Source organism: Felis catus, chromosome A1 (assembly GCF_018350175.1).
Source record: "Felis catus isolate Fca126 chromosome A1, F.catus_Fca126_mat1.0, whole genome shotgun sequence".
Taxonomy (NCBI): Eukaryota; Metazoa; Chordata; class Mammalia; order Carnivora; family Felidae; genus Felis; species Felis catus.
In genome coordinates, this window is record NC_058368.1 from 197,097,097 (window position 1) to 197,123,990 (window position 26,894).

The 26,894-nt window shown below is 49.0% G+C and overlaps 1 protein-coding gene and 1 long non-coding RNA gene across 2 annotated transcripts in view; one reads left to right on the forward strand and one right to left on the reverse strand.

Moving 5' to 3' along the window:
- Nucleotides 1-1,039: 1,039 nt before the first annotated feature.
- Nucleotides 1,040-26,894, reverse strand: part of AFAP1L1 (actin filament associated protein 1 like 1) — a 63,461-nt gene continuing 37,606 nt past the window's right edge. Inside the window, exons 8-19 of the mRNA XM_023260562.2 lie at nucleotides 26,154-26,333; nucleotides 24,127-24,219; nucleotides 21,670-21,763; nucleotides 21,275-21,427; nucleotides 19,608-19,819; nucleotides 16,562-16,707; nucleotides 15,867-15,939; nucleotides 13,921-14,032; nucleotides 10,137-10,301; nucleotides 7,491-7,669; nucleotides 4,915-5,043; nucleotides 1,040-2,852 (exon numbers count right to left, since the gene is read on the reverse strand). Coding sequence (XP_023116330.2) covers nucleotides 2,829-2,852; nucleotides 4,915-5,043; nucleotides 7,491-7,669; nucleotides 10,137-10,301; nucleotides 13,921-14,032; nucleotides 15,867-15,939; nucleotides 16,562-16,707; nucleotides 19,608-19,819; nucleotides 21,275-21,427; nucleotides 21,670-21,763; nucleotides 24,127-24,219; nucleotides 26,154-26,333 — 1,560 coding nt within the window. The 3' untranslated portion in view covers nucleotides 1,040-2,828. The remainder of the gene's footprint in view (nucleotides 2,853-4,914; nucleotides 5,044-7,490; nucleotides 7,670-10,136; nucleotides 10,302-13,920; nucleotides 14,033-15,866; nucleotides 15,940-16,561; nucleotides 16,708-19,607; nucleotides 19,820-21,274; nucleotides 21,428-21,669; nucleotides 21,764-24,126; nucleotides 24,220-26,153; nucleotides 26,334-26,894) is intronic.
- On the forward strand, nucleotides 2,852-12,461 carry LOC123379976. Its single transcript, XR_006585136.1, has 4 exons — nucleotides 2,852-3,006; nucleotides 3,076-3,191; nucleotides 9,267-10,346; nucleotides 11,610-12,461. It is a non-coding gene; the product is annotated as an uncharacterized LOC123379976 (long non-coding RNA).

Genomic DNA, 26,894 nt, shown 5'->3' on the forward strand with positions numbered 1-26,894 from the left:
GGATTATGATCCCCTTTACATTTGAGAAAACTGAGGCTCCGAGAGGTTGGTACACCTGCTCAGGGTCCCTGACTGATCCAGGGACGTCAGAAATCTGATAGTCTCCACACTTGGGGCAGGGTCGGGAAGGATGGAGCTTCAGCTCCACCCTAGAGCCGTGAGCCTATACCTTGAAAAAAAAACAACCAAACAAGGCATTTTCACAGACAAGGACTGGCCTCTGTGCTTTAGCCATTTTGTTTGCACTCTCTTAGCTGATTGACTTAACATCAAGGCTGCATACGTGCATCCATTCATTCGTCTGGGTATTAAGCGCTAGTGTGCTTCTGAATGCTGCAGTTCAGGGGTGGGGGGGTGGGTGGGTAAGACATGAAGGAAATAGAACCTTGGAACTCAGAGGAAGGGTTGCTGGCTCCAGCACCTCCCAGCCGTGCACTCCTGCAAGTGACATAATCCCTCTGTGCTTCACTTTCCCCACCTGGGAAAACTGGGATACCAGAAACTGTTGCACAGAGTTTTAGTGCAAACTAAAGGGATAATGCCTGGAAAAGTGATTAGGTAATGCCAGGACCGGCTACATAATTTAAAGGGCAAAAGGGGCACCCGGGTGGCTCAGTCGGCTAAGTGTCGGTCTTCAGCTCAGGTCATGATCTCACGGCCCGTTTGTTTGAGACCCGCACTGGGCTCTCTGCTGACTGCGCAGAGCCTGGAGCCTGCTTTGGATTCTGTGTCTCCCTCCTCTCTGTTCCTCCCCCGCTCGCGCTCTGTCTCTCTCTCTCTCAAAAATAAACATTAAAAAAAATTATTAAGAGGGCAACAGCAGCGCCTTAAACCAAACTCAGGGCTCTACTAATCTTTGTGACTGCACCGGTTGTGTGCCCGTGAAGCTGGCCTTGGCTGACACAGTACCTGATGCATGGAGTACTCGATAAATGCTTATTATTAATTCTGTGGTGTTCCCCCCCCCCCCCTCAACGAGTCGCAAGATCTATCAGTGGGAAGAGATGCTCAACCCCAAAATAACACACTGAGGACACACTGAGGATGTAATTGGAGTATTTGGTGTCATTCCAGGATCCACATTTAAAAAAAGAACATTAACAATCCAGATGATGTGAGCTCCTTTCTCGTTGAAGATATTTAAGTGGAATCTGGATGCAAACTGTCCGTTATGGATTAGTTAGTTGCCTTTTAGCTTTTTGGTGGCTGTAATAACCATATACACATCATTTCTTCAGTAGAAAGAACGCAGAATTTTTAGTCAGACATTTGTTATCTAGCTAATAATGAAAGCCATTATTGACTGAGGATTTCTTGTTTCTCAGACAGTATGCAAAATGCTTCCCATGTATTATCTCATTGAATCTCCCCAATAGTCTTGGGAGGAAAATAGAACCATTAACTGGGTTTCACAGGTAAAGAAAACAAGAATCAGAGAGGGCGAGTGACTTTCCCAGAGTCACCAGCTGGTCAGTGGCAGAGGCAGGGCTCAAACCCAACCCTGTGTAGATCCAGGCTCATAAGCCCTAAGCCTTATGCTTTGCCACTGGCCAGCTGGATGATTTTGGTCAGAGTTATTTTCCCTATTCGGGCTCCTGGCTGTCTCCAAGGGTGGTAAAGTTTGGATAAGGCACACGTTTGTAAAGCCCTAGGTAGGGTAAAGTGTGTGAGACCTCCATCAAAGTGTCCAAAGGCTGTTCTGGGATTTCCCTTCTCTCTCCTTGAGCTAAACTTGGAGCTCTTAACAGTTAACTGGTCTTACCTGTTTTTGGAAGGAAATGCAAAGACCTCAATAGCGCCTATAGTGTTGAGAAAGTAGCGAGTGGCACAGCAAGGAGACTGCCCCAGACTTGAGGTCCTTGCTTCCCCATAAAAGTATCAAGTGTAAGTAAAAGGCACTATGGCAGAAGTGAGCCACTGTCCTCTGATTCCCCCTGATGATTTTACTTGATAAACAGATAAGGAAGGGCAGACCGGGGAGAGCCTCCAAGTACAAAATAAGGATAAAGACATAAAGAGCATCACTTGGATTTCTAACCATTGCTCACAGGAAGTAGGTAAAGGACTTGACTGACCACAAATGGCCCCACCCTACAACGCCTGCAGCATCCTGGGGACGTTAGAAACCAATGTTCCCATCACTCTCGCTAAGAGCCCAAAACAAGTCAGCTGCATGAACCTCCCCTTGCCTGCTGCATCTCCGATCTCTAATATGAAAACCACTCCACTGTGGGGTTCTGGTAGCTGCATCTGCCTGGTTGTAAGGCACAAAAGGGCTGACTGCAGAATTTGCATGTCGTCTATAGCTTTCGTCCACCTTTACGTAGGCAGGGAAATTCTATTGATAGTTCGGCCTATTTATGTGGTCCAGTGGTTGTCGGCAATGCCCAGCATGAATCCAGTAGGCCCAAGTGTGATCAGTTGATCAAGTCTTGTCTCTGTGCTGTGCCACCGGCTTCAGCACTGTCTTCCTTTGCCCTGAAGCCTGGGAATGGGATGCTGAGAATGGGACTTACTCACGTGTGCTTTCGTTCCTTCTTCGGAAGAGAGGGCAAAGATGTTTCACAACACCTGTGCAACCATGCGGATTTCTGTCTCCCTCCACCCGTTTTCCACCCTCTGTGAAGTTATAAGGACACTCTACGTGTCCCTCTTCCCTTCTACTTCTTCCCTCCCCATATCCCCTAGAATCATGTAGACGATAAACGCTGGTCTTTTGGGTGCCCTGGAGAGTGGGGGCTACTTCGAGTCTTTTGGTATCTCCTGGTGAAAAAAGTGTTTCCAATGCAATCTCGTATTTCCTTAGGAATGAAATCTTCACCCTCTTTCTAGGTCTTCTTCATTTCCCATTCCTGAAGGACAGAAAGACAAGACGAGTCAGTTTGCTGAATGTTCTATGTGACTTGCAGGATAAAAACATTCTACGGCACCTAATTATATAAAGATCTCCACGGACCAGATTAGAGAGCCATGGGTCCTAGTCTCACTGTCTCTCTGTAGCCTTGGGTAAGTCATTTCTCCACACTGGGGCTCATCTTCAGGGGGCCCAAATATCACAAAGTTTGTCTTTCTCAGACAAGGAAACTGAGGCCCATAGAGAGGAGAATGGGGACAACTTTTGACGCTAATGCTGTTCCACCGGACCTTGGTGTGGAGGAGGAGGCTGATGAGAGAGAAACCAAAGCAGTTTGGTAAGGAAGGGTGAAGGCAGGGGGCTCACAGGGCTCCATTCTTTCCCCTGGAGCTGTGTAGGGGTTCATCTGAGAGGGATACTGATGTCTTGGCCAATAGTGATTGGCTTTTTACCCCTAAATGATGCAAAGGGATTTTCAGCCAGCTCTGGAGGTGATGGTGTGAACCAGGGTTCACAGGGATGGTTCGAACATTCTTGCTAGGAAGATTCCCCGATCCCACCCTGCTCTTCCCCCAGTGTTCACCATCTACACTGCAGTTGCCGAGGGCATTGACAGGAATAATCACCCTTAATTCCTTTCTTTTCCTCATCTTCCACATCCTCACCAGGAAATCCTTCGTCTCTACCTCCAAAGCCATCCACTTCAAATCACCCCCACCAAACCTTTCTCATCTCTCATCTAGATGACTACTTCTGACTGGTCTCTCTTGTCCCCTTATCAGTTCTCACCATTGTTCCAGAACGGTCTTTTAAATACGTAATTCATTCGGTCTTTTAAATACGTAATTCGTCTCCAAAAGTTTTTTGCCCGGAACTTGCCAATGACTTTCAGAATGTTAAAACAAAATTCACAGTTCTTTCCATGGCTTACAAGGGTCAAAGGGAAGCGAACTGGCCCACAGGCCATGTCTGGCCCACTGCATGTTTTTGTAGCACCCATCAACTAAGAATGGTTTTCACATTTTTAAATGTTTGGAAAAAAAAAATCAAAACAATAATGGTTTTTCTTGACGTGTGAAAATTTTATGAATTTCAAACCTCGGTGTCCATAAATAAAGTTTTCCTGGGACACGGCCATGTCCATCGTCTGTTTACATGTTGTCTGTGGCTACTTTCCTGCTATAACAGCAGAGCTGAGTCATTCTGGAAGAAACTCTGTGGTCCACAGGCTCTCATATATTTACCATCCGGATCTTTATAGCAAAAGTTTGCCGATATCTAGTCTAGATGATCTCGCCTCTGGCTGGTCACTTCTCTAATCTTATGTCCTAATGCTCGGGTGTTTGATTTTCAAGTCCACAATTTCTTATGCCCAGTTCTGAAATCCAGAAATCCCCGAAACCAAAATTTTTCTAAAGTGTTTGGGTACAAACTCAACTGGTGGCAAAACCTGACCTGAACTGATATGAGGCTGTTTATAATCTATTTAGTCTACAGGCGGTGAAGATTCATGTGCCTTGTAAAATTTTTAACGTGTTTGCTTACAGGGGACCTCCTGAGAATTTGTTGGAGTTTTTCATCATACTCAGTCTGTGTACCGTATTACCCTTCTAAAATCCAAAAAGTTCTGTAGCACACCTGGCCCCAAGATAATCAGACTGTGGGCCAGATCATAGAGGGAGCCCTGGACTTGGAATTGGAAGAGGTGGGTTTGCCGCCCAGCTCTTGCAATGATGCCCTGCATAACCTTGGACAGGTCTCTTCACTTCCTGATCATCGGTTTCCTCGCCTATGCAACAGGGCCTTTCCTGTCCCCAAACCCACTGGAGGCTCAGAAACCAGAAAACTGAGCTTGTTAGAACGGTGTGTTAAGAACGAGTCAATAGGGACTGAACGAGATTTGAGGACCTTCTCGGAGCAAACTTCCTGCGTTTAACTGCGTGGATGTGCTGGCATTTCTCTGCCTTTCTAACTAGATGATGTTTTGGCTTTCGGTGAGGTTCCATCGGAAGGCTGCCCGGTGTCTGAATTTTAATTAGCTGAGCTATTGCTTGCTATACCTTGGCTTTTTGTAGCACCCTTCCTTGGTTAGAGGTTACGATGGATGGGCTTCTCTTCCTCAGCTCAGAAATACAGTTGACAGGGAGAGGTTGCTCTGAGGCACTGTTCTGGGCTTTATGTGCAGTTTCCTGTTGGTGACAAGAAGTAGTTACATAGGTGAGGTCTAGGGTGGCTACCCACACCTGGCTTGCCCTCTAAAGGACGCAAATAGAATATTTGCAAACATGCAAATAGCGCAAACATGCCAGCACCAAACAGGGTGAGGGGAGGAAGATGCTTGAGGGCCTCGGAATAAAGGTAATGACGTCTAGAATTACTGAGCCCTCACGATGTACCAGGCATTGCGTGGATTAGCTCCTCTAGCCTTTCCAAACCTATGAAGTAGACGCTAGTATCAGTCAAACTATTTTACAGATAAGGGAAATGGCAAGGTCGAGTCACTGCCCGAGGTCACATAGCTGGCAAGTGGGAGGGCCAGGATTCAGACCCCACAGCCCTCTCTCTTAACCTCTGCCCTGCATTCCTTCTCATTTTGTTGGTTTGTTTTAATGTTTGTTTATTTTGAGAGAGACTGTGTGCGGGTGCACGTGTGAGAGTGGGGGAGGGGCAGAGAGAGGGAGAGAGAATCCCGAGCAGGTCCTGTGCTCTCAGCGCAGAGCCCAATGTGGTCTCGATCCTTCGATCTGTGAGATCATGACCTCAACTGAAATCAAGAGTCAGCCGCCCAACCTACTGAACTGCCCAGGCAGGTGGCCCTCGTTCTCATCTTCTAGAGTGCTGTCACCTCTGAAATCTTCCAGATAGTTGGTTAGTACCTTACTACGATATGGTTCCTTAAGAGTGACATATTAACAGCTGAGCCTGCAGGGAATTGAGAGAAGACTTCTCTTTATCTCCAAAGACCATCAAAAGGATCAAAAGTAGGGGCAGCTGGGTGGCTCAGTCGGTTAAGCGTCCAACTCTTGTTTTTGGCTCAGGTCATGATCTCATGGTTGCGGGGTTGGGCCTGTGTCAGGCTCTGTGCGGCCTGCTTAAGCTCCTCTCTCTCTCTCTCTCCCTCCCTCCCTCCCTCCCTCTGTCCCTCCCCTGTTTGCTCTCTCTCTCTCTCTCTCTCTCTCTCTCAAAAAAAAAATAATAAGTAAAAATTTTTTAAACAAAGGCTCAAAAGTAGTGGAAAAGCCCCCTGGGAAGTGAATTTCAGGGCACACTAGTGGGAAGAAGCAGCTGGGATGAGTGAACCACTTCTAGCTCTCCCACCGGGCCTCAGTGAGTTTGTCTTTGTCCTCTGAGCTCTTCATCTGTAAATGAGGTTGGAAAGTCCCACGGAGAGGAAGCACAGGGGCAGACAGCGTGGCTTCAGACAACAACAGTGAGAATACCGTTCCCAGTGACAGCTCAGACTTAGACAAGTCTCTGTGCATCTCAATTTCCTTGTCTGAAACCAGGCGTAACATTTACTCATTCGTCAAACATTTGTGGCCCTCCTACTGTTTTTCAGACTCTGAAGGGCTAAGGCTATAAGGACAAAAGAGCCATAGCCCAATTTTTTTTTAATAAAAATACAATCCCGTGGGGGGAGACAGACATTAGACAAGACACACACACACACACACACACACACACACATCCATATAATACGTATACGCACATTGTGGTTAAGTGCTATGGGAAAGGATAACAGATGAGCCCACTGGTACTTTAGACCAGCGGTTCCTAAATGGGGGCATTTTTGCCCTTCCGGGGGACACTTGGCAATTTCTGGAGACATTTCTGGTTGTCAACTGGGTGTGGAGCTACTGGTGTCTAGTGGGCAGAGGCTAGGGATGCTTCTAAACATCTTACGATGCATATGGCAGTCCCCTGTAAAAAGAATTACTGGCCCTAAACGTCAGTAGTGATGGAGACCCAGGGCAGCCACGTTCTCCCTGAGGAAGTCTCATTCAGGGTCAGAGTATCTACCTTGCAGGGTTGCCCGGAGCGCTGGAGATAATGGATGCAAAGCCCTGAGGACGGCCCCGTACCCTGGGGACCCTGAGAGAGGGCACGTGTACCTGGCTAATACAGGGCTCCGCGTCAGACTTCCTGGATTGGGAATCCTGTCTCCCACTTAACTGAGTGACCTTGAGTAAGTCATTTGACATTGCTGACCTCAGTTACCTTGTACATCCAATGGCACAAATACACATAGCACTACGTCACAGGACTGCTGTGAAGATGATGAGGTCACGCAGGTTCAAATGCTACACTGACCTATGTTACTGTTCAACACAAGTTTGCTCTTATTCAATGTATCACAGCTATAATTATTAATAACCCAAAGGCTACTTCTAAGATCACACTCAGGATAAAAAGTCAAATGGCAGATAGGCCTGAACTTGCTCCAGGAGCCCCCTCCCTAGCCGTGCCACCTCCTCTTTGGGATCGGGTCTTCTGGTACCTTCCCTCCGCTTTGAGCCTCCATTTTCCCATCTGTAATTGAGCCTAACTCCCACCCGCAAAGAATGATCCTGAAGATCTATAGCATGTGAGGGTGTTAGGGAGCAGCTGCCCCTGGCACAGAAGGGCACACACTCACCCCACTCTTGGTCTTGCCGCTCACAGAGAGCCCCAGGGCCGGGCCCCCCGCCAGGGACTGCTGCAGGCGTTCCTTCACGGCCACCAGCCGCAGCTCCAGGTCAATCCGTAGCTCCTCCTTCGCCCGACACTCAGCTTCCAGGGTGGCCACGGCCTCCTCCAGGTCCTTCAACTTCGCTCCTGGGTCCAAAGACATCAGTGAGAAACGGCTGAGCCCGGCTTGAAGCATCAGGGGCTTTGGCAGGGCCTCTGCTTCTAGTCTGCCCCGTGGCTTTCCCAGCCCTTTGTCCCCATTAAGAGATGGACTTCCGGCCTGGGGTGCTAGCTCCGTGCGGGGTTGTGTGGTTTTTACCTGCCCTGTACCCATTTCCCCACCTTCTCGATACAGAACCCTGATTTTCCACAGGAAAACCACCTTCTCCTCCCATTCCCTATAGTTTGGATGGTGCTGACCTCACTTTTAGTTCAGGGGGTTGGCACATAACCTAGATCTGGCCCATAATCATAATTCCATTTTCTGGTCACATTGATTGGTTTAGAGATCAAAGGTGGTCTAATCAGAGGGAATCCTGAGACTTTTGTGGGGTCCGCCGGGAAGAGAAGTTCTCTCTGCTGGGGTGGCTGGGAGGATTGGGTGAGGGGTAGAGCTGTGCAGCCATTATGCCACCATGAGGCCACACAATGCAATCAGCATGGAGGAAGGCAGAAGCAAGAATTAGAGAAATATGCTTCCTGGTGCCATCATTTAAATATCTGGACCTTGCTATACTTGATCACTCAGTTTTCCAATTACATTTTTCTTTTCTTCTTTTCTTTCTTTTCTTTTCTGTAAGTTCTATGCCCAACATGGGGCTTGAAATCATGATCATGAGATCAAGAGTCCCATGCTCTATTGACCGAACAAGCCAGGCACGCTGATTTTTTTTTTTTTTTTCATTTCTAAGCCAATTTGACTTTGGTTTCTCTTACCTGTAACTGAATTATAACACAGGGCTTTACATTGACTGGGGGTTCCATTTTGCTGCTTATTCAGTCTAAACTAGCAACCCTATATTCGTATCTTTTTCATGCCAGTGGGCCTTACCAGGTTTAAACGTTAGCTCCATTCATTCTTTGCTCTGGGACAAATAGGAGGCTGCACTGGAGGATTTTCCAGTAATGGTGAATTCTTTCCATTCATTCATTCATTCATCCATCCATCTATTCGGTAAACACTTAGCGAGTGCTTACTATGTACCAGGCACTGTTCTTGCCCTTGGGATATGTCAGTGAACAAAACAGGCAATGTTTGCCTTTATGGAGTTCACATTTGTGTGTGTGTGTGTGTGTGTGTGTGTGTGTGTGTGTGTGTGTGTGTATGAGAGAGAATAAACAATACATTAAATTAATAAATAGAATAAATAATCTAATATTACAAAGTGATGGGTTACAGAAAAAAAAAAAAGTTGAGCGCAGTAAGGAGGAGAGTTAGCCTGCTCCAAACTCTTGTTTTGACTCTTAGAAAGTTTTGTATATTGGGGCGCCTGGGTGGCTCAGTCAGTTAAGTGGCCGACTTCAGCTCAGGTCATGATCTCGTGGTTCGTGAGTTCGAGCCCCACGTCGGGCTCTGTGCTGACAGCTCGAGCCTGGAGCCTGCTTTGGATTCTGTGTCTCCCTCTCTCTCTCTGCCCCTCCCCCACTCAAGCTCTGTCTCGGTCTCAAAATAAATAAACATTAAAAAAAAATAAAAAGTTTTGTATATTGAGACCACACTGCTTTCCTATGCTTCCTTCCACAGATTCTGGTTCCTGGCTCCACAGAAGAAGTCTTAACCTTTAAGCCAGAAGTTCTCAGTTAGGTTCATGGATTTTTAGGCAATCTAAGGGTGAGCTCTGCGGGCGCATAAGCTCTTGGCTGCTGCAATTGTCTGTAACACTGCGAATTGTGGGGTTTTGTTCCCTCCTTATGAAAGGGTCCATAGGTCCCATCAGATTCTCATGGGGCTATGTGACCTTGGATATATTTTATAAAGGACAAAGACCCTCTGTTCTCTCAAGCACGTGTGTGCAAACCTCAGGCTGAAATTATGCCAAACTACAGCTACAGGGAGAATTCAAAAGAAACGGCGGAAAGTGGGGTGCAGAGGAGCCTAGAGCAGCCTGAGTCTGCAGGGGTTATGGCCCTGGATTTTCGAAGAGGATCCTGGGAACACGTCTCTGTCCATCAATCCCAGAACCAGGGCCAGGGCCAGTGTCTCACACAGCTGGGTGTTCAGCACATCCGTGAATGAGTGAATTAATGTGAGGCTCAAAACGGTATCTCCTATTTCCTTGATTCTAAGTCACACTCTGTTGTCACATGTTAACATTTCTAAAGTCAGACCAAATTTTGCTACCTTAAGTGTACGCATTTTTGTGATGCGTCTTCATTCCCTTACCCCAAATCAGTAAATTGATGGCCCTTAAATAGGCACTTAAACTGATGGCACTTTCATTAGGAAGGATGATGATGATGATGTTGAGGAAGAGGTGGAAGGAGGATAAGGAGGAGGAAGAATGGGAGGAGAAGCCCACTTGTCCTGGATAACCAGGTGACCTCTGCCATGGGAGGTGTCAAGGTCCAGCCCCGCCCCCCCCCTTGAATGCCCAGGACGCACCCATGTAGGTACCTGGGTTGTTCCGAATGGCTTCCTTCAGCTCCCTCTTCTCCTGCCTCAGTGCCATCAGCTCTGTCCGGATTGTCTCCTTCTCTTTTTCCAGCCTCTCTTTTTCTACCAGGTACCTCCGGGCATCTTCCTCAGCTCGGTTCTTACCGTACTTGTATTGATTGGCACCTGCAGAGATAGAAGACAGGAAAAGGCCCCCGTTCCTGACCTCTGGTAAGGGTACCTGGGTGACCTTGGCGTCTTTCTCAGCCCCCAACTTCTCCATCTGTAAAATGGGAATATTTAGATCTAAAAAGATAAAAGATAAAGATAAAAGAAAAAAGATAAAAAAGGATCTAAAAAGAATCCTCCAAGGAAATAGGAGCAAAAGGGAGGCAGGAGAGCACAGAGACTAGGAACAGGGCCTTTGGAACGAGGCAGACCGAGGCTTGTGTTCTCTTTTGCCCTTTACTAGTCGTGTGACTTTAGGGCAAAAGTGAACAGTGGTGTTTTGTGCCATGCCCTGGGCCTTAGTTTCCGCATTTGTAAATGTGGATATTGATCAAATTGGCCTCTTGGCATTGTGCTAAGTTTTGAATGAGATAGCTCGTGAAAAATACTTAGTTCAGTATCTGGTAGAAGTGCCTAGTAAATGTTAGATGATGGTAAGAAACAAATTTTTGTGATGTATAACACACTTTAGCTTTTTTTTTTTTTTTTCAACGTTTATTTATTTTTGGGACAGAGAGAGACAGAGCATGAACGGGGGAGGGGCAGAGAGAGAGGGAGACACAGAATCGGAAGCAGGCTCCAGGCTCTGAGCCATCAGCCCAGAGCCTGACGCGGGGCTCGAACTCCCGGACCGCGAGATCGTGACCTGGCTGAAGTCAGACGCTTAACCGACTGCGCCACCCAGGCGCCCCACACACTTTAGCTTTAAAAGGGCGTTTTACAGTCAATTCTCAGATATATGTAAGACAAGGAGACAGGTACATATAACTCAGATCCATAGAAAATCAAGGAGTTGGGCTAAAGTCAGGCATTGCCCATTTTATTCCTGAAAAATGGGTTGGGGGAGCGAGGGGCCCCAGGAGTCTGTTGGAGGCTCTACATTATGGTGGACAATAACAAATAATTATGGCAAAAATTTATCGAGCATTTACTATATGCTAAGCCATTGACATGCATTTCCATTTAATCTACATAAAAACTTACCATCATTAGCTTTATTTTGTTGTTGGGGAAACTGAGGCACCGAGATGTTAGGTCTCACTGTTAATGATGGCAGAGCCCAGTTTGAGCCCAAAGGGTCGAACTCCAGGGTCCGTGTCATGCATTTACAGCTCTAGCTGGAGTGATGCCATAGTCTAACCTCTCAGGGGAATTTTTATTTATTTTTTTGCTTCAGACAGTCACACACAGCCCTTTTAAGTTGGTGGGTGTGGAGTTTGGAGCGATTCCCATGGTTACTAATAATTGGGGGTCTTTTCTCTCTAGCTCTTGTAGGGATTGCAGTGGTCCCCCAGTGATGCATGCAAAAATCAATTCTTGTCACAATGGCCCTGATCACAAATAAAGCATGGAGGGCAGAGAAGGGGACCCATACTTCCCTCAACTTGCCAGATACACAATGGCATCCCAGAGGAGTTTTCTCCCAGACTTTTGGATTCGATAGACTGGTAAATAAAAATAAATGGGTAGACCAGCAAAATGGTGTCAGTGTTGTATCAGATAAGGACCTTAAAGTCCCCAACCACCATCTGTTATTCCCAATATTTTATAAAACAAATAGTACCTCAACATCTCCAGAGTTGGAAGGACACAAACACAGAGGAAAACAGTCATTTACACTGAACAGATTGAGCAACCTCACAAGAGACCCCAAGCCAGAACTGCCTAATGAAGCTCTTCCAGGATTCCTGACCCACGGAAACTGTGACGTGACGCATGTTTACTTTTGGAGCTAGTAAATTTTGGGTAATTTATCACCCAGTAATCGGTAGCTAATACATGACCTTGGGCAAGACCCTTCTCTTTAATGTTCTTCAGCTGTTTCATCTGAGACACATTGTTGGACTAGATCTGTAGTTTGAGGAGCCCTGTGATTTCACAGTGACGGCTACCAGGCTGCTGCAGGGGCAAAGCGGGGGCCGGCGGGTGGCCCAGCTCCAACCAGAGCAGCTCCCCTTCTATATCCCTGATAACCTGGACTTAACTATAACCTTTGATTTGAAGAACCTGTGTTTTGTTATCTTTGTTGTTGTTTTTTAACGTTTTGTGATTTCTTTAGTCTTACATGCCTATTTCAGTTTACTTTTCCATTTTATTTTCATTTATTTAAAAATTTGTTTTTAAGTTTTATGTATTTAAGTAATCTCTACACCCAACGTGGGGCTCAAACTCATGACTCCGACATCAAGAGTCACATGCTCTGACTGAGCCAGCCAGGCGCCCCTACTTTTCCATCTTAAAATGGGCAGTCCAGGGGCGCCTGGAGGCTCAGTCGGTTAAGCGTCCGATTTCAGCTCAGGTTATGATCTCGTGGTTCGTGAGTTTGAGCCCCGTGTCGGGCTCTGTGCTGACAGTTCAGAGCCTGGAGCCTGCTTTGGATTCTGTGTCTCCCTCTCTCTGTGTCCTTCCCCTGCTCGCGCTCTGTCTCTCTCTCTCTCTCAAAAATAAATAAACATTAAAAAAAATTAAAAAGGACATTCCATAAAGGCCCATATTTCCAGTGCCAATGAGAGTAGAGCGTCAGGAATGTTACACAACAACCGTCTGATTGTTCGGTGGGAAAACTCAAACCCAGAGAGGGGAAGGGACTTTTCCAAAGTTACGCAGTAAATAAACGATCAAGTGGGGAATGGAATATAGCTCTCCTGACCCCCAGAAGAGATTGTCTATATTCATGAAATGGAGATCTAATAAAGAAAAGTATTTAAAAAATTAATCTTCAAAAAGCAAGGGATAGAACTTGACTGTGATCAGGTGCAGGGGGCAGAACTATAAAGCAATAAATAAAAGACTCTTGGAACGTGCTGTCCTACAGGAAGCTGGCCTGCTCATAAATCACACAGGAGCAGAGATCCGTGTTGGAAATCAAACAGAATTTACCATAGCCTGCCATACTTAGCCTTTATTGTGCTGTGTGGCAATCAGGCAATTCATGGAGCTCCTATGGGGTGCCAGGCAGAGCCCGGACTAGGACACAGAGGTGAGCCGTGCCTTCCAGGCAGCTGCCTGAAGGGTATTTGGAGGAGTTCATTTCTCCACTTGCTACCCCAGATCAGAAATTATAAATTGTTAGCTTTGGAACAGACAGAGCCTGAGGATGAATTTTACACGTGCTTATATGTGCATACACATATAAGAGACGATGGAACGTAAAAACATATTTGGCCTTATTTAATGTTAACAATTTTGAAAATTAATTGCTAGTGTTAAGAAATAAGTGGATTTCACATAATGGCTAGATTTCTGGTCTCTTGAATAATCTGCAAACCTGGGATGGCATGGCTGTATGGGAGCCACCGGCTGGGGCTGGGTAGTGGCCAGCCCTATAGCTGGAGCCTGAGTTCTCCGGCTTCCTGCAGTCTTCCCCCACCCCATTCCCTAGCGTTTCTCTTCTGAGGCCACTTGCTAGCTGCCCTTCAGCACTTGGCTTGTGCCGTCATTTTTCTTACGGTAGGGTATTTTCTTATATCTCACTTCACTCATTAATTTGCCTGCCTGACGTCCGGAGGAATCCGATTTGAGACCCCCTACCCTGTGGATTGTTTCCTTCCTTTCCTCCCTCCCACGTGGGACTCACTGGAGGCATGGCGCTTGACTTTGACCTGCGGATCCACGCGATGGGACTTCTCACTGCAGGAGGAGGCATGGCGCTTCACCTGGGCCCCAGTGGGACGCTTGGGCTCCTCGTCCTGGATGGGAGGGTGGAGAAAGGAGTTGAAGTACAGGTAGGCTCAGGGCCCTCAATGCGGGTGTGTGTTCTGGTCCAAGTGTGGTGGGTGAGCGTTGCAGGACCTCTGAGATCTAGGTCTTACATTTTTAGACCGGGGCGGGACTCAACAGTTTATAGACTACTTCTACTAGCATATATCATTTGATCCTCATCCCTTCCTGTTGGGGGCAGCAGAAGGCGCCCTTAAACTGGGATATCTGCTGAGAGGAAATCAGGAAGTCTCAGAGGGCTGTAGGTGACCATATTTGATTTATCTTTTTTTTTTTTTTAACGTTTATTTACTTTTGAGACAGAGAGAGACAGAGCATGAACGGGGGAGGGTCAGAGAGAGGGAGACACAGAATCTGAAACAGGCTCCAGGCTCTGAGCTGTCAGCACAGAGCCCGATGCGGGGCTCGAACTCACGGACCGCGAGATCATGACCTGAGCTGAAGTCGGACGTTTAACCGACTGAGCCACCCAGGCGCCCCCCATATTTGATTTATCATAGATATTTCTCTCTTCACATCCTTTGGAAGTGTCCCTGAAATTTTCCGAAAGGGCTAAATATAGAGTTCCCAGGGAAGATAAAAAGTCAGGGATGACGTCAGCCAATGGTGGAAGGAACATAAGTTAATAAACTGGCTATACCTTTGTGCATGATGAGTATTAAGGGCACTCAGAACCCTGTCAGAGCTCAGGGAACCATGAATGGAATACGATAATAATGTAATATAATAATGATATTGATAACAATAGTACTCTTTACTCGGTGTAAGACCTTCCAATGTGTAGGCATGGTGCCCACACAGTATTTCATCTAGTTCTTGCAATGATTCAATCAGGTAGCTTTTATGTATTCATCTGAAGCCAGCAAGTGAGGACCAGAGAAGTGAAGCCCAAGGTAACCCGGATTCAGCCCTGAGTCCAAAGTTCATGCCCCTAGGTACTAAGCTGTCTTGCTACTGAGCTCTTGCAGTTGAGGAAGATCTCAAGCTGCATCCACTGGCTCATATGAGTCTGAAGAAAGACCATATAAGTGGAAGGAGGATGGCTGGAGAAGTTTCTAGAAAAGGGAGTCACAGAGATGAGAGCTCTGTGTCATCCAGCACCGTCTAGGGCAGGGGTCCTGGCGCGCAGATATGTCTGCTTTCCTTGGCAGCCGGATCCCCTCTTTCTCCCCTAGCCGTGAGGCCTGACCCGCCCACCGGTGTCTGATCAGAATGTGGCTGTCTGGCTCTCCCGTGGAAGGAAAAGACACGGGACATGCTGCCAGAAGCAGGGTGGTTCATGTGATGGCTACAGAGGCCTCGCTGTAAACGAACGAGCTGGCCTCTCCTTGATTTAGTGAGCAAGACAGGGAGAGTCTATCCTGGAAGCCGAAGCCCAGACTGTGGATGTCACAGATGAAAGTCTATGGGAGTGGCCACCCAGTTAGTGCCCCCGCTCCAGGCCCCACTGAGTCAGCACCATCAGTCTGGAGAGCAGTAAACAGCTGGAGAGCCCAACACCTTGCTCAGACCAGCATAGTGCTTTGCATTATATAGAGTCCTTTCCTCTTCCTGATCTGGGGAGCTTTCTGCTGCACTACCCAGCCTCCTGGGCCGAGGATTCCTTATCTGGAGCCATGATCTATGGCAAGAAGGGTCCTCCCTCCCCTTCCAGGCAGCTGCCTGGACAAATGAAAATCATCTGTGAGGCAAAGATAAAAAGACACAGTGACAGAGAGAGAGAGAGAGAGAGAGAGAGAGAGAGAGAGGAAGAGCTGATCAGTGGCCTTTGCCACGTTCCCAGGCACTCCCAAGGGACCCTACCTGTATCTTTTCATAAGGAACATCATCATACACACGGGGTTCAGGCCACTGATCCTGGCAGGATCTTGCATACCTAGAAAAGGTAGGGTGCAATGAGGATGGCACTTTGTGGCTTACAGTGCTTTCCTGTCCACTCTCGTTCGATTCTGGCAGCAGCTTGCGATGGATGTTGGAAGGTTAGTAACCGCAACCGTGGCAGGCAGCACTGGGCGGTTGCTGTATTAAGGCCTCGCAGGCAGGGACCCACATGATTCTCATAACCACCTGAGAGGCAAGTAATTCATCACCTCCATTCTCTAAGCGAGAAAACAGGATCCAAGCTGGCAAGCAACCGCCCCAAGCTGTTGCTCATGAGAGTTGAGGCTGGAGCCCGGCTCTTCTGTTACATACACCAGCCCTGAGCCTGCCTGATGCCCGAGGGTGTGAGAACCTATGGTTCCGTGGCTTAGAGCCGAGCCCAGATCATTACCCCAAAGGGCCTCTGCTCTTCTGCTCGTCCCATCCACAGCTTCCCCTGACCCCGGACCACCTCCGTTAGCCAGCTCACTCCTGACTGCTGGAAGGCGAAGACACCCCCTCTGACCTCCCAAGGAAGCGGCGTCCTCCTCAGCTCTTCCTCCCTTCCCTCCCACTGCCCACGGCTGGGCTCAGAGGCTCTGAGAGGCTGCTGCGGGCTGCGGGGAGCCGGCCCTTACAGGAAGGAGTTGCGCCCTGCGCTGACGATGCTGGTTAAGGTCTCCACGTCCACGTAGTCATAGTGCAGCGCCTCGGGGGTGACTTTGGAGCCCATCTCCGCCAGCAACAGCCCAAGCCAGCGGCCCATGTCCTCTGAGCAGTTTGCCTGAGGAAAAGGAGGCACAGGCTGATTGCACTTCAGTACCGTTAGGGCCTCAGGCTACCTGCTCACTTCAGCCGGACCCATATTTGTATGGTACCTGCTGTGTTCCCAGTACTTCCGGGTCCAAGGGGAACAGGCCTGCAACACGCATCCAGAAACCCGAGTGGCTCCTTACCTTCTCTTTATTCAGGTTTTGGCTCTAATGCAACCTCCTCAGAGAAGTCCTCCCTGACCATCTCTCTAAGACACACTGACCGCCGCATCCCCCCCCCCCCCCACTCCCCACTATCTTCAGAGCCATTTCAATGTGAAAACAGCATTTGGGCATTCCCTGGGTTTTTTTTCTTAATACTTACTTTTTGCTAGAGGAGGCTGTTTCTCACATAACCCAATCAAAAATTTTTTTCTTATAATTGCCAATGTTTTTGTAGCACTGTATACAGGAAAATTGCCAAGAAGTTGCTGTAACCAACCCCCCCCCCCCGGTTAGTTCTCATTTAAAGAGCGTTATTATGAAATCAACTTGGCACACGACTGCTAAACTTGAATAAAGGAGGCACACTTCTTGCCAGAAAGCTCTGTGTATAATTTAAGGGACAAAAGAGACCTATCTCACCCTCTCAAAAGTAAAAGTTGAGTGACAGAGGCAATATATCTTAAAATGTAAGAAATGGGTGAGGCAGTGGGTACTGGGCAAAGAAAACAAGGTCCAGAGGCTGGGTTTTGGTTCTAAGATAAGACCAAGAGGCTAATGACCCCCTTGGAGCCTTGGATAAAGCACCTGGCAGCCCAGGCCTCAGTTTCCTTGTTTGTACTCTGAGGGAGGAGTTCTTTAATGTTTCCTTCAGCATTAACATTTCAAATCCTAAAAAGCCAAAGGACTGATATGTAGAAGAGAGGGAGACTCAACGCATCCTACAGGACCTCAGAGAGGAGGGTGAGTGCCAGGGGGTGGGAACAACAGTGAGGGGGTGGGATGAAATCACATTTTCATTCAGCCATTTGTTCAACAAATAGCAAAAGAGGCCTTAGGGGGCGCCTGGTGGCGCAGTCGGTTAAGCGTCCGACTTCAGCCAGGTCACGATCTCGCGGTCCGGGAGTTCGAGCCCCGCGTCGGGCTCTGGGCTGATGGCTCAGAGCCTGGAGCCTGTTTCCGATTCTGTGTCTCCCTCTCTCTCTGCCCCTCCCCCGTTCATGCTCTGTCTCTCTCTGTCCCAAAAATAAATAAACGTTGAAAAAAAAAAAATTAAAAAAAAAAAAAAAAAAGAGGCCTTAGTATGGGCTGGGCATCATGCTGGGTTCTGGAAAAACAAAAGTAGATGAAGCAGGTATGATTCCTGTCTTCACAGAGCTTCAAGATTTCAACTCAATATGGAGACCATCTTTCTAAAAACACAGCGGCTTGCACTGTCAACAATAGCCAAATTATGGAAGGAGCTCAAATGTCCAACAACTGATGAATGGATAAAGAAGATGTGGTTTTTATATACAATGGAATACTACTTGGCAATGAGAATGCATGAAATCCTGCCGTTTGCAGCAACGTGGGTGGAACTGGAGGGTATTATGCTAAGTGAAATAAGTCAGGCAGAGAAAGACAGATATCATATGTTTTCACTCGTATGTGGAATTTGAGACACTTACCAGAAGACCACGGGGGAAGAAAAGGGGAGAAAATAGTTACAAACAGAGAGGGAGGCAAACCATAAGAGACTCTTTTTTTAATTTCATTTTTTTTTAAATTCACATCCAAATTAGTTAGAATATAGTGCAACAATGATTTCAGGAGTAGATTCCTTAATGCCCCTTACCCATTTAGCCCATCCCTCCTCCCACACCCCGTCCAGTAACCCTCTGTTTGTCCTCCATATTTATGAGAAAAGACTTTTTAAAAATGTTAAAAAAAATTTTTTTTAAATGTTTATTTATTTTAGAGACAGAGAGATAGAGCACAAGCAGGGTCAGGGCAGAGTGAGAGGGAGACAGAATCGGAAACAGGCTCCAGGCTCTGAGTTGGCAGCGCAAAGTCCGACACGGGGCTTGAACTCACGAACCGTGAGATCATGACCTGAGCCGAAGTCGGACACTCAACTGACTGAGCCACCCAGGTGCCCCGAGAAAAGATTCTTAAATGCAGAGAACAAACTGAGGGTTGATGGGAGCGGTGGGGGGGGGGGGAGGGGAAAATGGGTGATGGACATTGAGGAGGGTGCTTGTCAGGATGAGCACTGGGTGTTGTAAGGAAGCGATGAATCATGGGAATCTACTCCTGAAGCCAAGAGCACACTGTATACACTGTATATTAGCTAACTTGGCAATAAACTATATTAAAAAAAATAAAAATAAAAAATAAAAAAATAAAAAATAAAAAATACATAGCTGCTTGGTAGGGGCAGGCTGCCTTGAAGGGCAGTGGTTTACCTGAGGTGGATGGCCACTGGTGGGAAGGTTTTAGAGGGGATTCCAGAATCAGATCCGGGTTAAATCAGACTAGGGGCCTTTTAGGCTTGGGATTTTAAGATAGGGGTGAATAAACAAGCCTTAGTTCTAGAGTTTGCCAGATATAGCAAATAGAAATCCAGAATGCTCTGTCAAATTTGAATTTCAGATAAACAACAGATACTTTTTCAGTATAAGTATACCCCAAATATCGCATGGGATACACCTGCATTACAACCATTGTTGTTTATCTGAAATTCCAATTTAAGTGGGCGTGCTGTATTTTAACTGGTAGTCCTTCTTGGTCACTTGGCAGTAGTTGGGCTTACTTTTCCTTTTTCGTCAGTCCCTGTAATGTCAGGAGCAAGCCCCCCCCCCCCCCCGCCCCCAACAAAAGCCCACACCCAGGCCAGAGCTCCTCTCAGCCGCCACCACCAAGAACCTCCTGGATTCTCTCTTCTCACCTCCAAGATGGCGACCTCTTGTCGGTTGCGCAGAATCCTGAAGGCAAATGGATGTCTGGGCCCAAAGCCTGGGGCCACCTCACAGCCATGGAGAGTAATGGCATTCACATGGGTCCGCAGGTCTGTGTGGTCCTTGTGGAAGTACAAGGTGTTGCATTTCAGACGACACCAGCGTTCCCTCCAGCCTTGGTTCACCAACACGTTCAGGTAGCCTGGGAGGGGGAGACCGGTGGGCATGACCTCCTGACAACCGGCCCTGGGGAAACCCAAGGTGGGGGCTCTGAGTCAGGTTCCTGGGTCTATATCCTGTGGACGAAGTGCCTGGACAATCCTCATTCTCTAGCTGGAAAAAGGAACCTCGCGGGTCCAGGATCCGCTCACTTTCTCTGGGCCTGTGACCTCCGGTACCCTCTTCTCCTGAGTTTCATTTCCCTACATGAAATGAGGATTGATACTCACGTCCCCATACTGCTACACGGCCTTTGTACCACACTGAGCTTGGTGAAAAGGGCAGGGACTATTGTACGGGTGAATGAAAGACACAACTTTCCTCCTCTCAAAATACCAGAGCTATTAATGAGACAGAAAATAATGGGTGATGCTGACACCTGGTGGCAGCATGTGGGAACAAAACTAGCCAAGAGAAGGGGCTGGTGACCAACAGGTTTAAGAATTCCCTCTTAGCATTTTAGGTTTCAATCAATTTTCCCCCAGTAACATGCCCTGATTCACTGGTTACAAAATATTTCTTTATAGCCACGTGCTTTTATAATATTTTTTTCAAGTTTAATGGAATATTACTGCATATCCAAAATACAGAATTTTCTGTTGGATTCCAGTACGTGGAACATTGCATTAACGTGAACAGACTAATATGTCTTCCCTTCCAAACCATATCTAACTCACACTGAATGCATTTATTTGTAAATGTTTTATTTATTTTTGAGACAGAGAGAGCAGGGGTAGGGGCAGAGAGGGAGGGGGACAGAGAACCCAAAGTGGGCTTTGCACTGAGAGCAAATGCAGAACTCATGACCTGAGCTAAAGTCGGATGCTCAGCTGACTGAGCCACCCAGGTACCATTTGAATGCACTTATAATAAAAGTACTTAAAGATTTTTATCCAAGAAATTTCCTTATAAGACTGGGTCAGGGCGCCTGGGTGGCTCAGTCTGTTGTGTCTGACTTCAGCTCAGGTCATGATCTCACAGTGTGTGGGTTCAAGCCCCATATCCGGCTCTGTGCTGGCAGCTCAGAGCCTGGAGCCTGCTTCAGATTCTGTGTCTCCCTCTCTGCCCCTCCCCTGCTCGCATTCTCTCTCTCTCTCTCTCAAAAAAAAAGACTGGTTCGTAACTTACACACCCGGCATGTTACGTGCCAAGAGGAAATAAGATACTCTCCCTCCATCACAGTGTAGGAAACTGAGGCCCAGAGGCAGGTGGTGATTGCAGCTAAGGTCACAGGGAACACAGAAATGGGGGGTCAGTTGGCTTTTCCTTCTGCTGAGTGTCATGGAAAGGCATGGAATGTTGATGCCGTGGGGGTTAGGTAGGATTCTCTCCTCTGCCTTGGGGGCAAGGTGGAGGAGGCTCACAGGGTTTTCTGGCTTAGCCCAGGGGTCCACAGCAGCAGTGTCTGAACATCCTCCTCCTGGTGCCCAGGACCCACCACAGCACGGGACCTCCTGGTCGGGGCAGGATGTCTGTAGGCCATCAGCCAGCGGCTTCTTCTTGGAGAAGCTGATGATGCGGGTGATCTTGCGGCCTGCAGCCCTGCTCATTGAACCCTTCAGCTCTGCCAGACTGCTCTTCTTCCCTTTGCCTGTTGCCATGGAGATGGGTTAGGGGAAGGGTGGGAGCCCCAAGTCCCAGATCCACCCACCCCGGCCTTCCCAGCGGCCCTTTCAGCCCGCACATGGGGCCTGGCTGCGGCTGCAGGTGCGGACGGAGCAGGTCACCCTACCCAGATCTCCAGGGTGGTCAGGACCTGCTCCGCGCTGTGTGCCCAGGCAGGACCCCTCCCGGCTCCGGCATCCTCCAGCCTGAACCCTCAGAGGCTCCTACCGTGGTCGCAGGCCTCCCGGCGGCCCAGAGTGGAACAGTTATCACCCATGCCCAGGCTGTCCGAGTCTGAGGTCTGCTTCTCTTGAGACAGTCTCTGGGGAGGGACACAGACAGCCCCATGTCAGAGGGCACACTCAGAGGTTCCCCTCTGTTGGTTCAATCCCCCCAACCTCTGCACATGATGATTGCCTAACAAATATTTGTCAGCAGCTCTCACGTCCTGACACTATGCCAGGTATGGGGAAGACAATGCTGGCTTAGGATGGTCGTGTCTTCGAATCTCTCACAGCCTGTTTGGGGAGCCAGGCAATCAGGTGTAATAAATTCCCAGGGTTTTCCATATTTGGCATTTAAGTGGGAAGGTATTTAAGTGGGATACTAATGTAATGCAACTGGTTTAGGGAGTGATCGCCAGTGGCATCGTGGGGACAGACTGTGAGGGAAAGAGCCACATAAGACAGCGTCGTCCTGGGCAAGGTGAGACGCGGGAAAGGGAGGCGCTAAGATGACAGGATGTAGAGAAAGGGACGGGTTGGCATGTTCAGAATAGTTAGGGACCGGGAGATATGAGGGGTGACAGGAGAGGGGTCGTTAGTCATGAGAATGTGGGAAAACCCTTTCCTCTCCCCAAGGCTCTGTTTTCTCACCTGAGGCACACCCTCCCCGGGGAGCCGGCCCAAGTGCAATGGCAAGGCCAACAGACAACAGACCGAGTCACTTCTAACACTTCCGCAAAGTGCTGCCCTCTTGCTCGAAAAAGCTCAACTGTGCCAGCCAGACTTGGGACAGGACTGAAATGGCACCAACCCATTTAAAAAGAATTACAGAGCTCTGAGGCCTCTCCACCTTTCCTGCCAACGACTTCCCAGACCAGGCTCAGGGATGCTTTGCTATACGCACAGAACTTGGGGGCAGGGGGAGATAGGAGAGGCCGTGCGCTCCCCCCCGATTTCCAAAGGCTGGAAACATGGCAACGGTCAGAATTGGGCCAGATCTGTCAAAAGCATAATGGATCTCCCCTACAGGGAGAGAAACAAGCGTGAAACAAGTTATTGGTTTCTCTTTGTTCTGCAATGGTGTACGGGTGGTGAAGTTTTTCATCAAGATAGAAGGCAAACACAAAACACATTCTGAACACTTTGGAACTGACTTAATGACGGTGACACTTCACGTACAAGACTCCATGGAGAGGCAGAGCCACCGATGCCATGTCCCCACGCCAAACACACCCCCCCTAAATATTTGAGCTGCCCTCCCCCTATACGCTCGGCCCCAGGAACATTCCTCTGCACACGCCCGGGACCGAACCACGGCACGCACCTGCAGGTGCGTATATGCGTCTACACGTTTACGCCGTCAATGTTGCTTTCCTTCAGGCCCTACTAACGGCAAGGGCCAAGTGAGGGGAGGGTTGCACTTCTCCAGCATCTGCCTGGCATGAGAGCCCCCTACCTGTCCTCTCCTAGGGACTACACGCTGACCCTGCAGCTTTGCTTCCACTGTGCCCCAGCAGCCCCTGTCCCTTGGCCCACCTCTGCCCCCGTACAGTGTCGCCCTTCCTTACTAGCTGTTCACTCTCACAAATGTGCTCTCTCGGAGAAGCTTCCCCGACGCCTGAGACAGGAGCAGGCCCTTGGGCACCTGGTACTCTTCCCTCCCAGCACTCCCGCAGCCCAGCATTCGCGTCTGCCCCGCCCTGGGGAGCGCAGCGTGTCTCTGTCAGGATGGCTCTTGTGCACCTGCCACACGGCGCTCCCGGCCTGCTCCCCGAGCAGAGCTCAGTCTGCCCCTCCGTGCGCGATGGGATGGCGAAACCATCAAGAGCCAGGTGTCTGGGGGTATATACATCCTTGCTCTGTTTCTTACTGACTCTGCGACTTTGGGCAAACCTCTCTGTGCCTCAGCTTCCTCCTCTGAAAATGTGGCTCGTCAAAGAGTTGTTGTGGAATTTAAATTAGGCCATTCATGTAAAGCATCAGGGACACTGTCGGCCACACAGTCATACTCTATGAATACTAACCTTTATTATATCATGTGAGCCCCGTGTGTGGGGGTTTGGGGCTGAGTCCCTTCATCACCCACCGGCACCTGGCAAAGCAAAGGCACTAGGCACATACTTTCCGACTGCCTGAGCAATCGCTAAATGACCGCCTCGCTTGCGTCCCATCGGGCCACACTCTTCTGACAGTTCCCAATTTGCTTTAAATGGCTCCGGTCAACCGCGACTTCCTCCTGTCCTGGCGGTGTTAGTTACTCCCCCCTCTGGCTCACACTGCACCCTGGACATGGGCATTCGTTCATTCGTGCGTTCATCAATTCAGTAGACGTTTATTGATACGCTGAGGTGCCAGCTCTATGGCTTGGCTTCACCACCAGCCTGTGAATTTCCCCGGGGGCACAGCCCCTGTTGAGTCACCACTGCCTGGCACAGAGGAGGCCTCGTGGAGACAGATGTACCTTGTCTAGGTCCAGTTTGCACACGAGGACTGGGGATCTGGGCATGTCTGCCCCCTCTGTGCCCCCGGCAGGCCTGCTCACCTCTCGGATGACCTGTGGAGAGGACACACAGCTGTGAGCAGGTGGGCAGGGATACTGTGGAGGCAGCAGGAATGGGTCGATGTAGCCTCCCGCCACACGTATGGGGCCCATCAGGGTTTGAACACGGCTTTCTCCTGTGTCTACCCGTTGAATCGAAAAGTCAGGGGGCTGGGAAACAAGAGGCGTGGCTTCTAGACCTGGCTCCGTTGCTAATTAGTTGTGTGGCTTTGCGAAAGCCATTTTCTCCTCTGGGCCTCGCCTTCCCTGTCTGTAACATGGGGATAATGCTGGCCCTCTGCTTACGTCCTTGGGTTGCCTGAGGACCAGTGCGATCGTGGGTGTGAAGGGCCACGTGAACCAGGACGCCCTGCACAAGCGTGAGGGACTGTCTTCTGTGACCGTGCGGAACCTCCGCATCAGCCTGTAGGGTGGCCGGGGCCGTCTCCTCCATTTTGAAGATGTGGGAGCTGAGATTCCATGGCATTCACATGACCTGAGCATGAAATCAGATTGGCCGCCACTGGTTGCTCACCAATCCGTGGCTTTACGTGGGTTATCCCACTGTATCCCCATAGCAGCCCTGAGGGGCAGGGATAAGTGGGATCCCCATGTCACAGATTAGGATGATGGGGCTCTGAGAATGAAGCCATGGTTGCCTGACCTTAACCTCTGGACTAATGACCTGCCAGCATCGGGATGTCAAGACTGTCTCCAGTCCAGGCTCAGTCTTTAGTCTCAATCTCCAGTCTAGGGCTCCTTCTGCTGACCCACCCGGCCCCTGGAGGGCAGAGGCTCCCCCAGAGAGCAGGTTCTCTCACTTCCTTCCCCTCCTGAGACAAAGATAATGAGCAACACTAAACATCCCAGGGGAGAGCTGGTTGTCACAGGAAGGAAGGGAGGCTAGGGAGGGAGGAAGGTGTCTGGTTGCTTTGTTTCAGCAGGAAGATCAGAGGAAAAGGCAGAAAGGTGTCAGAGTGAAAGAGGGGCAGGGTGCAGGGACATGGCCGGCGGTAAGGGACTGGGGATAGGGGCCCCACCACCATCCCACAGTGATCACTCACAGTTACTAAGTACTTCCTGCCTAGGGGGCACCCTATTAAATGCTCTCTAGACTCTTTACAAGAACCATTTTACAGAAGAGCAAACTGAGGCACAGATAGGCAAAGTCATTTGCAGAAGATCACATAGCCAATAAGTGCCACTTAGGCCTGGGACTTGAACTCAAGTCTGTGCGCCACCAGAGTCCTCCCCTGTCATCACAATGGCACCCTGCCTATGGCCTTTGGAGGAGATTTCCTCGTCAGCTTCTAATCCTGGCTCAAACCACTCGGTTGTGTGACCTTTGGCAAGTCACGTCAGATTCCTGTGTCTCAGTTTCCTCATCTGTACAATGGGAACGATAATAGTCCTATTGCAAACAGTAAATGAGGTCACGGATGTGAAGCTCTTAGCGCAACACGTGGCCCGAAGTTAAGTGCTCAGCATAAGGTAACTCTAATTGTTCTGCAGTCAGAGGCAAGATGCAGAAGCCGGACCACAGGTGGAGGTTGCAAGCATGCACATTTCACCTAAGACAGGAAGGAGTTTTCCTGTTTTTTTTTTTTTTTTTTTTAAGGATTAGCTTTATCTACTGATAAAATTAGCTTCCTTTAAAGATATCAAGCTCCTCATTCCAGGAGGTACACATGTGCAGCCTGGACAAGCCCACAGTAAGGGTGTCAGAAAGGGGATTCAAATAACTAGAAGGAAGGCAGGACTCCAGCCTGGGGTCTGTCTCCTGGAGACGTCTGAGCCCACTTCCACGAGTAAGCCCTCGCCATGCACAGGTCGCCGATCACCACCGCTCCCCTGAGCAAGGCCTGCTCTCCCAGGGATGAGAGCCCACTGTGCTGAGAGCCGGGCCTGGGAAGAGAGGAAGGAGGGGTGGGGCAGAGAGGGCACAGTACCTTGAGCCACTCCTCAGCTTGCTCCCGGCTCTGTAGTGCCAGCACCAGCACCTCGGTAGCCCCCTGGGAGAAGCGCAGCTCATGCCTCTTGTGCCGGCTGTCCTTGGGCACGTAGATGACGCTGCAGATATCCAGCGCCAGCCTCAGATGCGGCTGCCGGTCCTTGGAGCTTTTGTAGCACTGGGCAGGAAGAGACGGGGTCACCCTTCTGGAGGGGAGGGCGGAGGAGGACTTGGGGGAGCTCGACCTACCCCACAGAGACCTCCCCCACCAAGCCCAGCTGTGGGCACTGCATGAAGACAGAGGCTGTGGCTATTCATTCCAGAGAAGAGTAGTCTGGAAAGGGGGCATTTTTGGACAATCTTCAGATCTCAAGGGCTACTGCGGGGCCCCAGGGGCACAACCACCCATCAGGAAGAGGCAGATTTTAGCATAAAACTAGGTAGACCATTCTAGTCTAAAGAACCAGAGAAGACACAGCCTGGCTCGGAAGGAAGCCAGCTCCGTGCTCCTAATGGGCTACCTAGCAGGAATGTGGGAGAGAGAATTCTAGGCGCGATGGAAGACTGGGCTTGGTTTATCAATAGTTTATCAATGATTATCACTTCCCAATTCTTATTATGAAGCCAGCATTACCTTGATACTGAGACCTGACAATGACATTCCAAAAAGAAAAATGATAAGCTCATCTCAACCTGGTTGCAAAAGCCCTACAAAAAAATTAGCAAATGGAATCTGACA